At 45.3% G+C, this 16,081-nt stretch overlaps 2 protein-coding genes across 4 annotated transcripts in view; both read left to right on the plus strand.

Moving 5' to 3' along the window:
* Positions 1–9,370: 9,370 nt before the first annotated feature.
* LOC107395856 (claudin-14) lies at positions 9,371–13,207 on the plus strand. 2 transcript variants are annotated; one of them, XM_015975330.3, is made up of 4 exons: positions 9,371–10,854; positions 11,470–11,654; positions 11,891–12,130; positions 12,326–13,207. In XM_015975330.3, exons 3-4 carry the CDS (start codon positions 11,897–11,899, stop codon positions 12,806–12,808), a joined length of 717 nt encoding a protein of 238 aa, XP_015830816.3. In that variant the 5' UTR covers positions 9,371–10,854; positions 11,470–11,654; positions 11,891–11,896; the 3' UTR covers positions 12,809–13,207. The 2 variants fall into 2 exon arrangements, with proteins under 2 accessions (XP_015830816.3, XP_070409398.1); XM_070553297.1 differs by lacking the exon at positions 11,470–11,654.
* Positions 13,208–14,249: 1,042 nt separating this feature from the next.
* LOC107395855 (high-affinity choline transporter 1) overlaps positions 14,250–16,081 on the plus strand; it is a 5,197-nt gene continuing 3,365 nt past the window's right edge. Inside the window, exons 1-4 of one of the 2 annotated variants that reach the window (XM_070552886.1) lie at positions 14,250–14,385; positions 14,672–14,777; positions 15,367–15,619; positions 15,803–15,916. In XM_070552886.1, coding sequence (XP_070408987.1) covers positions 15,436–15,619; positions 15,803–15,916 — 298 coding nt within the window. In that variant the 5' untranslated portion in view covers positions 14,250–14,385; positions 14,672–14,777; positions 15,367–15,435. Of the gene's footprint in view, positions 14,386–14,429; positions 14,778–15,366; positions 15,620–15,802; positions 15,917–16,081 lie in introns of those variants that run through there. The other variant, XM_015975329.3, reaches the window with a different exon arrangement.

A 16,081-nucleotide genomic window follows, 5' to 3' on the forward strand; every position in this document is an offset into this window, starting at 1 on the left:
GATGCCTCACACTTAGATCGTTGTCGCTGGTTTCATCTTCACCCAATCACCCGTCACATTTAGTAAAGTGAAGCCAAACTTTAGAGCGCGTTCATGTTCTTCTAGTCGGAAATTCGGAGTTCCGAGGAGAAAGCGAACGCATCATTAGCGAAACGGAAGCTAACATATCAAGGTAACATTATCTTAAACATTTTATTTACGTACCGGAGCAGATTAAGATGAGGATGTCTCACTTAGATCATTGTCCTTCGCTGGTTTCATCATCACCCAGTTACCCATCACATTTAGTGAAGTGGACCCAAGCGTTAGCGTGCGTTCTTTCTACCATGCTGCTCTGTTTACAACTGGCTCGCAGCGACCGACGACATAACGCTCTTGCGCATGCGCAGCTGTCTTGGCAAGTTCTCGTTATGAAGGACGGGTACCGAAACGAGGCACCGTTTGAAACGACGTGAATCGGTGCTCGGTCGGTACTGTGGAATTCGGTCGGTACCTTAAAAAGTACTGAATTCGGTACCCATCCCTACTTTGTATGTACTGTGGAACGGCAGGACATTTAGTGAGCAACTGCCCTAAACTGCCAAAAGGGGGAGCCCTTCAGTAAAGCTGGGACTACTTGTGGGTGGAGAGTCAAATTTTGGTTCCCGGTGTTTTTTCTCATGTTTGTTGTCTATTGATTCTAGACCTGTGACGCTCGAAGCACTTTGACTCTGGATGCGAGCAATCGCTCTTGGATGAAAGAGTCGTGGAAAGGTGGAAGATTCCCACCACCAGACTTCCTACTCCCCTCTCTGTTTCGTCTTTGGACAACAAGTCTCTCTCCACCATTACCCACCAAACCATCCCTTTACGGCTCATGGTGTTAGGTAACCACTCGGAGATGATCAGTTTCTTTGTGTTCCCCTCTCCTCAGTCACCAGTGGTTCTGGGTCACTCCTGGTTGCTGCAACATAACCCATCAATGGACTGGAAAAGAAATAAGATACTGGGTTGGAGTCCTGAGTGTTCTCAGAGTTGTCTTATTTCAACTTTACCTGTGGGTCCACCTTCACCACCGACGCCCCCAGAGGAGATTGATCTTACTACAGTTCCTCACGTCTATCATGACCTTTGCCAGGTATTCAGTAAAGACCTTGCCTCTTCTCTGCCTCCACACAGGCCTTTTGACTGTGCCATAGATCTCCTGCCGGGGGCCCCATTACCTTCAAGCCGACTGTATAACCTCTCCAAGCCCGAGCATGAGAGCATGGAGAAATACATACAGGAATGCCTGGCTGCAGGTACCATTCGCCCCTCTTCATCTCCATTGGGTGCAGGTTTCTTTTTTTGTTCCAAAAAAGAAGGGAACTCTCAGACCCTGTATCGATTACAGAGGGTTAAACCAAATAACCGTTCGCAATAAATACCCACTTCCACTCCTTTCATCCACTTTTGAACCCATACAGGACGCATCCATTTTCAGCCGTTTGGACTTAAGAAACGCCTATCATCTAGTGAGAATCCGTGAGGGAGACGAGTTGAAGACCACATTCAAAAAACCTATTGGACACTACGAATACCTAGTCATGCCATTCGGACTAACGCCCCAGCCGTTTTCCAATCTTTGGTCAATTCTGTTCTGGGTGATTTTCTAAATCGTTTTGTTACCGTTTATCCAGATGACATCCTTATTTTCTCCAAAGACCCTACACAACACATCCAACATGTTAGAGCTGTTTTACAACGCCTGCTTGAAAACCGTCTGTATGTTAAAGCTGAAAAGTGTGAGTTCCACGTATCAACAGTGAAGTTCCTGGGCTTTGTCATTGAGAGCGGGTGGCTGAGAGCGGATCCTGAAAAAGTCAAAGCAGTCACTGATTGGCCCACTCCTACAACCAGAAAGCAGCTCCAGCGGTTTCTCGGTTTTGCCAATTTTTACCGCAGATTCATACGAAACTACAGCCAAACAGCAGCTCCCCTAACCAGTCTCACATCCATTAACAAACCCTTTGTTTGGTCCACAGAAGCAGAAAGATCTTTCCATTTATTAAAGAGCAAGTTCACTTATGCACCAGTACTCCATCGTCCAGACCCAGAACGACAATTTGTTCTGTAAGTAGATGCGTCAGATACCGGTGTTGGGGCAGTATTATCTCAAGTGGCAAGAGGAGATAACAGACTCCATCCCTGCGCATTTTATTCTTGTTGCCTGACACCAGCAGAAAGCAGGTATGATGTGGGAGATTGTGAGCTCCTGGCAGTTAAGCTCGCTATTAAAGAGTGGAGGCATTGGTTGGAGGGAGCTGAGACACCTTTTACTATATGGACAGAACACAAGAACCTAGTCTATCTGAAAGAAGCAAAACAACTCAACCCGCGACAATATCGATGGTCACTTTTCTTCTCCAGATTCAACTTTCAAATCTCATACCGTCCAGGTGCTAAGAATGTTAAACCTGATGCTCTTTCCAGACAGTACACTCCCAACACGGACTCAGAACCTGCTACCATCCTTCCGCCCAGCTGCATCATTGGTGGTATTACCTGGGAAATCCGAGATCAAGTTTTGGAGGCTCTTAAAACCGATCCTGGACCCAGTAACGGACCTCCAAACCGACTGTTTGTTCCTCAACATCTTAGAGGTAAAGTCATTCACTGGGCACACACAGGCAGATTTTCTCTACACCCGGGAGTGGGAAGAACTATAGCTCTGCTCCGACGAACGTTTTGGTGGCCTTCCCTGTATAAAGACACTAAGGATTATGTCTCGGGTTGCCACGTGTGTTCCCAACATAAGGGAGACCATCACCCACCAGCCGGGTTATTGCAACCACTGCCAGTCCCTTCTCGCCCCTGGTCCCACATAGCATTGGATTTTGTTTGTGGGTGTCCTAACTCTAATGGTTTTAACACTATTCTCACCATAGTAGACCGTTTTTCCAAGGCCTGTCATTTGGTTCCTCTAAAATCTATGCCCTCTACCACAGTTACAGCACAACTCCTTGTAAAGCATGTTTTCCATCTTCATGGCATCCCCGAAGAAATCCTCTGATAGAGGTCCACAGTTCATTTCCCGCCTGTGGAAGGAGTTTGCTGAGTCCCTCGGAGCCCAGGTCGCTCTCACATCCGGATATCACCCGCAAACAAATGGGCAGTGTGAGCGTATGAACCAGGAGCTGGGTTCCATGCTACATTGTGTCTGTTCGTCTCACCCTGCCACCTGGAGCTCCCATCTACCCTGGGTGGAGTACGCCCACAACAGCCATATCTCATCTGCTACCGGTCAGTCTCCTTTTGAAGCCTCCCTAGGCTACCAGCCATCTCTTTTTCCTCAACAGTCCCCAGTGTCATCGTCCATTCCTCAGTTCCTCCGAGGTGCTAAACGGGCTTGGGCTTCCACCAAGGCCACCCTAGACCGCACTGCACGGCACAATAAACAGCTCGCTGATCGCCGTCGCCACCCACTCCCGTCTACACCCCAGGTCAGTCAGTTTGGTTATCTTCCAAGGACATTCCTCTTAAGGCGTCCTCCCGCAAGTTATCCCCTCGATTTATTGGGCCTTTTAAGATCACCGCCGTACCCTCTTCTACCACTGTTCGTCTGGACCTTCCTTCCTCGCTCTGTGTGCACCCCGTTTTTCATGTTTCTTTGGTTAAGCCTGTGGTCTCCAGCACTCTCTGTCCCACTCCTCCACCTCCTCCTGCTCGTCTCTACAAAGGGGGCCTTGTTTACGCGATGAACAAGATACTGGACTCCCGTCGTCGGGGTCGTGGTGTCCAGTACCTCGTGGACTGGGAGGGGTATGGACCTGAGGAGCACTCGTGGATCCCAGGGTCCTACATAGAGGATCCTGCCCTGATCAGGGAGTTCGAGGCTGCCTCCGCTAGGACGCCAGGGGGCGTCCGTTGAGGGGGGGTACGGTCATGAGTCGGGGTGAGTACTCATCACATCATTCACCACCTTTGAGCTCTGATTGCAGGAGAGGGAGCAACAGCTGTTTCTCATCAGCGGGCCGGCTTTATAAGGAGGAGGAAGACCAGACTACGACGCCGGATGATTGCGTTAACTGGTAGTCGCTTGCACCCCGAGTTTTCGCTCTGTTTGCTCTTAGATTTTTTAATTTTTGACTTCTTGGATTATTCGCTCATGTGATGTTTGATACTTACCTCAGGTTCCTGGATCCTTGGATAACTCGCTCTGCCCCTGGAAGGAAATCTCTGGTTCGTTCCTGTTTTGTCTCCTCCGCCTGCCGATCCGCTCTCCACCTCGCTCACGCTCCCTCTCCGGATCGATATCCTCGCTCACTCTCCGACTCACCTTCATCTTGGACCGTTTCCCAATCTTGGATATCACACCGGCTCACTCCCCCTCCAAACAACAACTCTTCTTCCGCATAGTAAGTCCGCCTACAAATAAAGTCTCCCGCAACTACAAAACCCATACTCACCTCTGTTTCCCTGTAGACGCCGCTTCCTGATTCGGATACCCGCTGGACTTCAGTGCGCCCGTAGTTTCCTGTTAAATAAATATCATTTTTACCTTTTACTATCAAACCTGTCTCCGGTCTCTGATTCTGCATGTCTTGGGTCAAGCACATACCTCAGAACATGACACATAAGTGGAGAAAATGTTCAGTAGCAATGAGAGAATTTGCTGTTGCATTTAAGTGATGTTAACTATTATTTAACATTTAAACTTATTTTCAGATATTTTTATTTATTCAAAAACCCTGGTAAGGGATGTTTTTCTGTATTTGGAGCATCAGAAAAAGTTTTATGGTGGTGGTGACGTTTTAAAGTCACTGAGAAACTGCATGCATGCAGTTTGTTGTTTTGCTGCTAATACAGTAGCAGGTGCAGCTGCTAATACAGTAGCAGGTGCAGCTGCTAATACAGTAGCAGGTGCTGCTGCTAATACAGTAGCAGGTGCAGCTGCTAATACAGTAGCAGGTGCTGCTGCTAATACTGTAGCAGGTGCTGCTGCTAATACAGTAGCAGGTGCAGCTGCTAATACTGTATCAGGTGCTGCTGCTAATACAGTAGCAGGTGCAGCTGCTAATACAGTAGCAGGTGCAGCTGCTAATACAGTAGCAGGTGCTGCTGCTAATACAGTAGCAGGTGCTGCTGCTAATACAGTAGCAGGTGCTGCTGCTAATACAGTAGCAGGTGCAGCTGCTAATACAGTAGCAGGTGCAGCTGCTAATACAGTAGCAGGTGCAGCTGCATATTTTTTCAATAAAAATGTTATGTTGTAATGGAATTCATGCATTAGTTTTTGTTTGCTTTGAACCCAGAGCAGACGTCACACGCCAGACGACATTAACACTGCATACTTTAGTATTTGTTCATTTATCATGAGTAATATCGATATCACAATATTAAATGATAAAGGATAAATGACCCGCACTTGTATAGCGCCTCTCAGAGTAAGGACTCCAAAGCGCTTTACACTACAGTGTATCATTCATCCATTCACACACACATTCACACACTGGTGGGGATGAGCTACGATGTAGCCACAGCTGCCCTGGGGCGCGCTGACAGAGGCGAGGCTGCCGAGCACAGGCGCCACCGGTCCCTCTGACCACCACCAGCAGGCAAGGTGGGTTAAGTGTCTTGCCCAAGGACACAACAGCAGCATTCTCCGTCTGTAGCCGGGATCGAACCTGCAACCTTCCGATTACTGGACAACCCGCTCAACCTGTTGAGCTACTGCTGCCCCAATTAAGCACTGTTATCAAATATCGCAGGTTTTCCTGATATCGTGCAGCCCTAATAAATATATTGTGGAGATTTAAAAAATAAACAGAAATATTTCATGAAGTGGTTCTCTCGCATTTGTCAAAACCTCGTAAAGGGTTAGGGTTATTGGACCATGCAGTCATTGGTCTCGCTGAACCGCTGCACTTTCCTGCATCCTCCATTCACTATGCACTTGCTTATTTTACCACAGAACACCACTGGTGTGAGAGGTTCTCCGCTCAGTAATATCAGAGAAGGAAAACAGCCGGCTGCTACCACTTCAGCTTTAGGACAAACTACCAGAGTCCCAAAAAGAAAAACACCATTTGAAGTCACAGACAACAAAATACTTTTGGACCTAGAAAGCTTCGTCTGGTGTTAAGCACTGTCTTGTTTCGTCCGGCATTGCAGGTTTCCCATTCTGGCAGAAGGGTCTCAGGGAGGGGTGAATGATCCGGGACCGTGTCCGCATTCAAAATCTGGCTTGTTTGCAGATTTGCAGTAACAGCTTTAAGAGTTTTTCTTTAGACACTGGTTGTAGTTTATCTAGTTTATATGAAAATTTCATTAATAAAGCATCGAACACAAATTTATCTTCACACAAACAAGTTAGTGGAGTCATGTCTGTTGCTTTGTGTCCTTGGATGAAACACAAAAATAACTGATTTCCCCAAATGCTTATCTGTCTATAACTGAGAGAAACAAAAACAGATAAACCTGTTTGATTGCCTGAGCGTCTGAATCAGACAGTTTTGGGTGAAGTCTCTTGCATAAATGTACGCGATTTAAAAATGTTATTGTGGTACAGTATTGGATCTCAAAGCCATCACTGGTGCGTCAGATGTAAAACCAAAGTTCAGTCAGTTTGGGGGGATATCTCAAGGTTCTATTTAGAAAATTCACATCTTCCTATTTATTTGAATTATTAAAAAATGCCAAAAAGAATTGGGTTTTGTTTGTTTTATTAGTTCATATAATACGTTAGATTAATAAGTAAATAAATCTTTGCTCGATAGTTTTGTCACCAGGACTTAGCATTTCCAAAAATCATCTGCAAACCATTTTTTTCTGGTCTTATAGCCCTTTCATATTATTTTTCATGTTATAAAACTTCTTCACATCTTGTAAACACACAAATGCAAAGTCCCTTCAGCTATGTTTTATTGCCTCGGTGCTTAGTGATATTTACTTAGATGTTTTCTAGTTTTTTCTCTGGCCCTGCTACTCGGTCCTTTGCTCATTTTAACACTTGTGTTTATTTTAAGTTGCCCGCTAACCTGCTGTGCTGTTAAATGGGATTGGAATTAATAGAGGAAACATTTATTGTGACATTTCAGGGTTAATCGGTCGTTGGTTGGTTTGTTTTTCAATCTTTTTGATTCCACAGGTTTTATTTGTGGTTGTATTTTAGGTGAAGGACCTGGATGACTCTGATGAAGCGACCTCTGGTCCTCAGCTTTGTTGTTGTCTCGTTGAAGGGTTCAGTGATTCTGTGTGTTGTTGAACCTCAGCACACATCCTTTTTTGTACTGGGAGGGATGAAACACACACGTTCCCCTTGGCATTTAGCTTTGATAACAGCTGACTTTGACTGAGCTGTGTGCGTCTTTCAGCTCGTTTTGATTTATGTTTTTGTGAACTAATGAAGAAGTGAACACGTAGTGAGGCTTGTATGAAACATAACAGATTACAATTGTGCAAGCTGTAATCCTTCTTACAAAATCTGCTACAGGGGAGAGCCCTGCTGTCATTCAACACAAGGAACAGAATGTGGGTGCATGGTGATTCTTCTCCTCAGCCTCCTGTGTGGAGCTTCAAGGCAAACCCATCATCTCAGCCATGTCAGGCACAAACTTCTGTTTTGTCAGCGACTGCAGGGGTGCACATCTATATTTGAACAGTGGATGTCTTGAGCCTAAACAACCATTAAAACACTATACGGGCACAATATTGTTTCAAATTAATCTCCGGCTATAGGCAGACTTTCTTAAAGTGTGTTGACGTTATAACTACTCACACATTCATCTCATCAAAGGGTGGCTTGCCAACTCCTGGTCGGGAGAGAGGTCCTACCTCAAGTGGAGGAGTTTAAGTATCTCGGGGTCTTGTTCACGAGTGAGGGTAGGAGGGATCGGGAGATCGACAGGCGGATTGGTTCAGCATCTGCAGTGATGCGGACGCTGAGCCGATCTGTCGTGGTGAAGAGGGAGCTGAGCCAGAAAGACAGGCTCTCGATTTACCGGTCGATCTACGTCCCAATCCTCCCCTATAGTCATGAGCTTTGGGTAATGACCAAAAGAACGAGATCGCGGATACAAGCGGCCAAAATGAGTTTCCTCTGTAGGGTGGCCGGGCTCAGCCTTAGAGATAGGGTGAGGAGCTCGGACATTCGGGAGGGACTCGGAGTAGAACCGCTGCTCCTCCGGATCAAAAGGAGCCAGTTTAGGTGGTTTGGGCATCTGGTCAGGATGCCTCCTGGACGCCTCCCTGGGGAGGTGTTTCGGGCACGTCCTGCCAGCAGGAGGTCCCCGGGTCGACCCAGGACACGTTCGAGAGGTTACATCTCCAATCTGGTCCGGGAACTCCTTGGGGTCCTGCCGGAGGAGCTGGTGGAGGTGGCCGGGGAGAGGACGGTCTGGAGCTCCCTAGTTGGGATGCTGCCCCCGCGACCCAGACCCGGATAAGCGGAGGAAGATGACATTCATCTCATTCATCACTCCAAAAATTAGCACTTCCCCCGGTTTCACACTCGAAGCATCAGCAGCACGGAACAGTTAACTCACGAACTTCAAAGCGGCCCTTTTCACACAGTCTCAGCTGCAACACAGCTTCCTCGCTGTGCTCTTCGCTGGACTCACGAGATCATAAGATCCCTTGAGGCTTCAAATGTCACGATTTGTTTATGCAATCTGCCATTAAACCAAAAAGAAGGAAATCACATTTGATATTGCTATTTGATGTCATATAGGATGTTGTTCTTCTCAGCACACAGCTGCACTTCTGGAATGATATTGGGAGTAAATAAGCCGATGGGTCGCACATAAGCTACGTATATATGAAACTGCATCAATGCAGTGCTTTTATTTTGTATTTTTACCAGGGATTTTACACTGAAACCATTTATGATTTCCTTTCTAGCCAGCCCTTTGTTAACTGTGGAAATGTAGGTGTCCTAGAAACAGCTTGCGGCAAAAATAGAACTTGATCTTATCTTTCCCGGCGCGGCGTGCCGCTTCTGGGATGCGTCTGAAAATCGCTGCATCGCAGCTGGCTATTGAAGCAGTGACATTCCGCTGCCGCTCCGTGCCGCTGATGCTTTCTGTGTGAAACTGGGCTAATAGCAACTGGTTAACAAATGTCATTTTAAAACAAGCCTAAATTTATGTCTTTATTCACAAAAGTGCTTTGTGTTTTATCTGAGCTATTGAATAGAACACAGATAAAAGGCAGATATTAATGGAGAAGATTACGTGACATTTAGTTGGTAGACTTCTAATGGCTGAACAAAAGTGTTTTCCATTTTGGTGTCCTTTCTATCATTGTGGATTTGAACTCATTTCCTCATCAGTTGCTTTGCTTCAGGGAGACATTTATCATCTCGGAGCCTGATTTTTACGTTGTGTTTTTACTGAAGAGACTCTGAGTTAGGGCTGCTCGATTATGGCAAAAATAATAATCACGATTGTTGTGACTGAAATTGAGATCTCGATTATTTAAGACGATTTTTCAATTTATGTTGATTTTATTTGTTTTTATTCAGTCATAAAATTGCTCAGGGCACAATCAGGATAAAAATAAGAAACAAGATGATCACTAAAAGAACTCCTGATTCCCAGTATAAAAAGACCAATATGCTTATAGCTCATAGTCTATGACCCAAGGGCTGTAGACCTTGGTTTAACTCATTTAAGTGTAACAAGTACAGACCCAAATACCAATATCTTGCAAATACTGACAGCAAGAATTATACAGTGGCATTTATAACAAATAAATGCAAATAAATTTATGTTCACAAAATGTTGCATAACATTTATTTAGTCGTGTCAAGGTGCTGTAGGAGTGTGCACTAGCACCGTGTCCTCAGAGAGGTTAGTTATTATTTATCAGCGTGAGGAACTTATTTCTACCTTATTTATAAACTATTTATTTACAAGTCCATCAGTTAATGTAATAATTGTCCCAACCACAGCTGCACCCCCCACCCCCCACCCCCAACCTGGTCTCACAGCAATCAGGGGCAAGCTGCTTGTGTGTTTAACGCACCGCACACGCACATTTAGCCGTTTTTAGCGGCTCAGGAGCCTGCAGGTACGGTGTGTGTGTGTCACTCACTCTGGTTACTCCAACAGGGAGCCGGCTCTGAGAGCCGTTTCTTTAGCGACCGACACATCACTACATCATTCCCTTTCCTAATGTCCTGAAGAACGGTCCGGAGCGCAGGCGGAGTGTTTAGCTAACCTGCAGGAAATGTTGACGACAGTTATCCAGAAAGTAGCTAAGGGTTACCAGAGATGTTTCTGAGATGTTCGCTAGGTACTTTTAAGATTTAAAAAGTCAAGAAGGGGGTCTGAAAAGCTGCTAGAAATAGCGTCAAAGTCGCCAAGTTGGCAACACCCTAGAAGGAGCGCTTCAATTGCAGCTCAGGGCAGCGCAAGTGGGAGGAGCAAATAATCGGCTTGTTTTGTTTTTATAATCGTTCAAAACTCAGATCGTAATCGTGATTAAAATTTGATTAATTGAGCAGCCCTAGCTTTCTAGCTAATTATAAACTAGTTAACTATTTTAATCTTGTTATTTTCACTAACAGATCTGGAGAGCCAGTGCTGCTAATCTGAGACCAAAGCACAACACAAGAGGACAATATCTCCTCTGTCACAGCCCGGCTTTGCATCTGGTGCCGTGTTTGTCATCAGTACTGCAGCAGGACCGTCTCCCAAGCCATCTCTTATATGATGCTCCACTCGCTGGGATAATTCCAAAGATCCGGATGGTGATTTCTAAATCCAGCTTGTCACACGCAGCAGCTGGAAACAAACACATGCTGGGGTTCTTTAGTCATTAAACAGGAAGTGGGAAGAGAAGGAGTTGGTTAAAGAAGATCAGACACTTTTAACGATGACTTCTGTCTTGTTGGTGAGTATTTAAGATACTTTTTTCCAAATCTTTAAATATAAGATGTGCAATGCCTGCAAACCTGTACAAAGTTTTTTTCACTTATAAATGAGGTGATTTCCACAAGAAAAAGTGACTAAATCAGACTGATTTCAGGAGGAAAAAGCAAAACAGGATCACTGCAGCTTTTCCTTTTGTTCTAATAGATCTTGCAGTCAATCATGAAGTGGGAACAATAAGGCTTGTATCCCTGAGACAGTCAGAGATTCGAGCAGTGCCGGGTCTAATGGGAACAACCTGAATCAGCCTCTGTTGTCCCAGGAAGTCAAACAAAGGGCAGTTTTTTCTCTAATCAGCTTAGTCATCCTATGCAATGGGTAAACATTACATTATGAAAATAAACATACTGATTAAACTTTGTTTTAGTTCTTTATGTTTCACTTTTATCCATGTGTTAGTGTAAATGTGTAACTAAGGACGTCAGACACTTTAATAATGAAAATAATCCTGTTATTTCCTAATAAAATAGCATCCATCCCAGTTCTCGCCTGTGACAGATGGGATCTGACTTCAACACCTGAAGGCTGCTCTCAGCTCAGGATGTTTCTCTAAATGCTCCATTCTTCTCCCTCATAGAGCCGCTGTGGTTTCCCCTCCAGAGGAGAGCGTTTAACAGATGCAGCGGAACGCTGCTCTCATTAGTCACACATGCTGTCGCCTGCCCCTCGCCAGAGACCCGCACCACCGCTCTAGATGTTCCCAGTTTTTTTCAGCGACACTAGAGAGACACTGGAGGAACGGCTCAGACTCTGTGACTGAATGTAAGCTCGGTGGAATATGCTGCTCTGCTGGGGGGCGATAAGAGACGTAATCCAGACACATTTAAGTAGGGATGATTTTTGTATGCGGCTTAAACAGTTTGGGTTGAATTTTCATATGAGGATAAACCAAAGTAGTTCTTCATCTAAGTGATGAAAAACTTTTGATTAGGTTTCATTTCTGTGCTGCTTTGGTGTAAAAATGTGGTGTTTTCAGTTTCTAACTGTTGGTTTTGCAGCTCACCATGGCCAGCGTGGCGCTTCAGCTCCTGGGCTTCCTCTTTGGGCTGTTGGGTCTAGCAGGAGCCGTGGTTGCAGCCCTGCTGCCCCACTGGCGCAGCACACTCTACATCGGCCCTGACATGATCACAGCCACCGCCTACATGAAGGGCCTGTGGATGGAGTGTGCCTGGCACAGCACCAACGTTTACCAGTGTGAGGAGTACCGATCCCTGCTGGCGCTGCCACCGGACCTCCAGGTACCAGTATATATATATATATATATATATATATATATATATATATATATATATATATATATATATATAGAGAGAGAGAGAGAGAGAGAGAGAGAGAGAGAGAGAGAGAGAGAGAGAGAGAGAGAGAGAGAGAGAGAGAGAATGGTTGAACAAGCTTTAAATTTGTATCTGAGAGAGTGTTTTGCTCTGATTTAGGCTGCCCGGGCCCTCATGGTGCTCTCCTGCATCAGCTCGGCCCTGGCCTCTCTGGTCACCGTGGCAGGGATGAAGTGCACCAACTTTGTTCAAAGCTCAGGGAACAAATCTGCTCTGGTGCTGAGTGGGGGGGTTGGTTTTCTCTGTGCTGGCCTTCTCTGCCTGATCCCCATTTCATGGACCACCAGCGATGTTACCACAGATTTCCACAAACCCTTCTTCTCCGGCGGGATGAGGTACGAGATCGGGCTGGCGGTGTATCTGGGTTATGCCTCGGCCTGTCTCAGCCTGACGGGGGGGATGGTGCTGTGCTGGAGCAGCAAAGGAGACGAGACAAAGACCCACCCCTACCTGCAGACGGGTCAGCCATCATCACCTCCTCCTGCTCCACCGTACAAGCCACCTGAAGACCTGAAGGACTACCGTGCTCACTCCTTTTCTTCCCTAACAAGCAGTGGCTACGGGCTGGAAAACTATGTATGAAGCTGCAAACACTCACACAACAGGCTGGAGAGTCTGAGTGATACTGAAAAAGATTCTGCAAGGAACCGATGACCTTTTGATTTTGACCTCTGATTTCAAACAAGCAGTCGTTCACGTTTTAACAACAATCAAAACAAAAGAAAAATCCTGCAGACTGCAGAGGCAGCCAACCACGTGTTGGTGTTGTTGTAATTCACCTCGAATACCAGTAGGTGGCAGAGTTTTAAAGAAAACTAACCGTAACCCAGAGTCCAGATTAATAATGTTCCAGTTCAGCTGTAACCCTCCAGCTTTGTTTAACGCCTTAAAGTAAAATACTGTTTTGTTGTGTTTTTTTTACTTTACAGGTTTTTGCTAAATTGATTGTTAATAAAAATCCTCTTAACCCTCTAAAGAAAATAGTTTTTATTTAGATTATTTATTATGAGCTGACTTTTTGTGATATGAAAGATAAATTAAGGCAATAATAAAAATATTACAGCAAACTGTCTACATATAAAAAATAAACTAAACTGTGTGTAAAGCTTGAAGAAACCACAGGATGGCAACAGAGACCTTCAGAGAGGGTCTGAAGCTGCTACTGTAACGGGCGGAACGTAAGGACCCTTGAGGACACCAAGACACAGTGAGGCACTTTAAAAGTCTTTATTAGCCAGGTCAGGGCATGGCAGGATCATGACAGTTACAGTAATTTTAACAGATGGGAGGCTCTCCTGGTTGTGTGCTTACCACCAACACTGAAACGGATTTGAAATGAATTTGTAGAAGACCCTCTAATTAGACGTGCCCTCAGCATCGAGGCAGAACATTTCTAGCAGTCAGATGAGTTTCCATTAGTGTGGAGATGGTGAGGGGAAAAATCTGGTTATTCCTAACAAAGGGGCGTGGCTTCTTGTTAAATTAGAAATCGGTTCTAGAAAACTGAAATAATAATAAGAAATAAACGAGATGTAACTTTGACCCGGAGTGACTGGATACAGCACCACGGACAGCGCTCTGCCTCCGCCTTCGCTGGAGTTGGTGATTAGAGGAGTGACCTTTGGTGTAACCCCTAACCCCAGTTCCATCATGGCTGCAGCTGTTTACGTTGCATCTTTCGACCTTTAGAACTTTTCTGGTCCTGGTAAAACAAGGATGAAAGCTTCTGGACCAAAAGGAGCCCCCTACAGAAACTGGGAAGCTGTGAGTTCCCCAAACATCATTAAATAGAAGACCCTTCCTTTGTCGTGAATCAGCCATGCAGAGTGACCTGGCTGAAAGGTTTCAGCTGATGTTGGACAGGCTGTGCGTCACACCACTTTCTATTTTGAGCTATTTCTGTCCTCCCCTGTAAGACATTCATCCAGCATCTAGTACCCTGACAGCTCCCAATAAACCCACCACTCCCATTCATCTCCACCCGCCTCCCCCTCTCTGGCTCCGCTCAGTCCTGAGTCTCAGTAGTGAGGTATAAACCAACACAGCTGATTGGCTTTGTGTGGTTCCGTCATATTTTACCAGAACTATTTTATTACTTTCCTCTGATGATCGCTTCTCCGCTCCTGTGATCTGCTTGGACCTGCCTCTCCAAAGAACAGGCATGTGCCCTATTTTGTGTGTGTGTGTGTGTGGGGGGGGGGGGGGGGGGGTACCTTATTAACTTGAGGCGCGCTAACTGCGGCAAATGATTTAAAGTGAGTCTTAGAGCCACAGCGTCAGCAAGGGAACAGAAAAGTCTGGTTTTCCGCAGCAACTCGAAAAATGACGCTCGTGTTTTGTGTCCGTTTCGGAAGTTTTTGACTGCGTTTCGTTTGGGACGCGCTGACAGACTTTAATTAGAGGTCTGTCTAAATTCACGGACTGTATTTTATGGCCTTTTGTTAGATTTCTGAGGAAAATCAAAGAGAGATCCGACCTGGCGGCAGAGAGCTGTGGAGCAAAGACGTGCGTAAAACACACCCAGAACCCAGCACCAGTGCGTCCTAAAACGGTCAGTGTCTACTTCTGGGGGGCTTGTTGGTTTATTTCTGTTGATTTTGACTTTATCCGCATATTATGGGATGCCCTATTTCATTACAGTCGTGCGTCATTTGACCTCTCCGTCTTTGGAAGTTGTTTTTTCCAGTCGGTGTGAAAACTATTTATTTATTTATTTATTTATTTATTTATTTATTTATTTATTTATTTATTTATTTATTTATTTATTTTGTATTTCAGGTAATCTCGTTCAGACTTAACTCAGCTGTGCGTGATGTTGGAAATTGTGTTTTTGTAAACAGGGATTAAATCTTAGAAATATTTTTTTCTGTATTTTCTTCAGTTTTGCTACAATATTATAGAAAACGTTTTTTTTAATGATTGTGGTTTGAATTGGCAAAGACGCAGCCGTGCGTAAAATCCGAGGTTTGAAGTTTAATTGTTCTGGAAATAAAAACTCGTTTAAAATAAAATTTGTGGGGGGCCGCCCCGAGGCTGCGCGCTCTGCGCGCAAATACCAGTCCGGAGCTCGGTTAGGTGTGCCGTTTCCGTTTAATTTGAAATAATAACTCAAACTGACTATTTCTCGCGTTCTCCTCCAGGTCTCTCCATGAGTTTCCAAACCGCCTCAAGGAGCCCCTGATCAAGGCGGAAAAGCCGACGAGAGGAAGATGACGATCCACGCCGAGGGTCTGGTGGCGATTGTACTTTTTTATGTCCTGATTCTGTTCGTGGGGATCTGGGCTGCGTGGAAGAACAAAAACTCTGGAGTTGGCGATGGAGGCGAGCGGAGTGAGAGTATCATGGTTGGGGGAAGGGACATCGGGCTGTTTGTTGGTGGATTCACGATGACAGGTGAGTTTACAGAAAGACCAGAGACCTTGATTTATCCTGAATTCTTAATTTGGTGCCAGTGCGTCCTTTACGCATAGCCGGGACTCGAACAGAAATCAGATTTGCACATTTGTATTCCAGACACTTTGAAACAACAAATGAATGATTTTATCCTAATTTACTTTCCTTCATATTATTTGCCAGCCACCTGGGTGGGAGGGGGCTACATCAACGGAACAGCAGAGTACGTCTACCTGCCAGAATACGGCCTGGCCTGGGCACAGGCGCCCTTTGGTTACGCGCTTAGTTTGGTTGTAGGTGAGAAGCTGCATGTTCCTTCTGTGCTGATTATTTCCAAACACTTGAAAAGAGGAAGAAGAAGAACGGGCTGCTGCTGAACACACATAATCGTTTTTACTTTAATGATATTTAGTGAAATTTCTATCTGAAATACATTTTAGTCACGTTTTAATGACGTGAGGG

Source organism: Nothobranchius furzeri, chromosome 7 (assembly GCF_043380555.1).
Source record: "Nothobranchius furzeri strain GRZ-AD chromosome 7, NfurGRZ-RIMD1, whole genome shotgun sequence".
NCBI classification, from domain to species: domain Eukaryota; kingdom Metazoa; phylum Chordata; class Actinopteri; order Cyprinodontiformes; family Nothobranchiidae; genus Nothobranchius; species Nothobranchius furzeri.

Bases quoted from the DNA above. Each gene is read 5' to 3' on its own strand.
- LOC107395856 (XM_070553297.1), top strand. The intron at 12,131-12,325 runs GTACCAGTATAT...GCTCTGATTTAG, and splicing joins CGCTGCCACCGGACCTCCAG to GCTGCCCGGGCCCTCATGGT.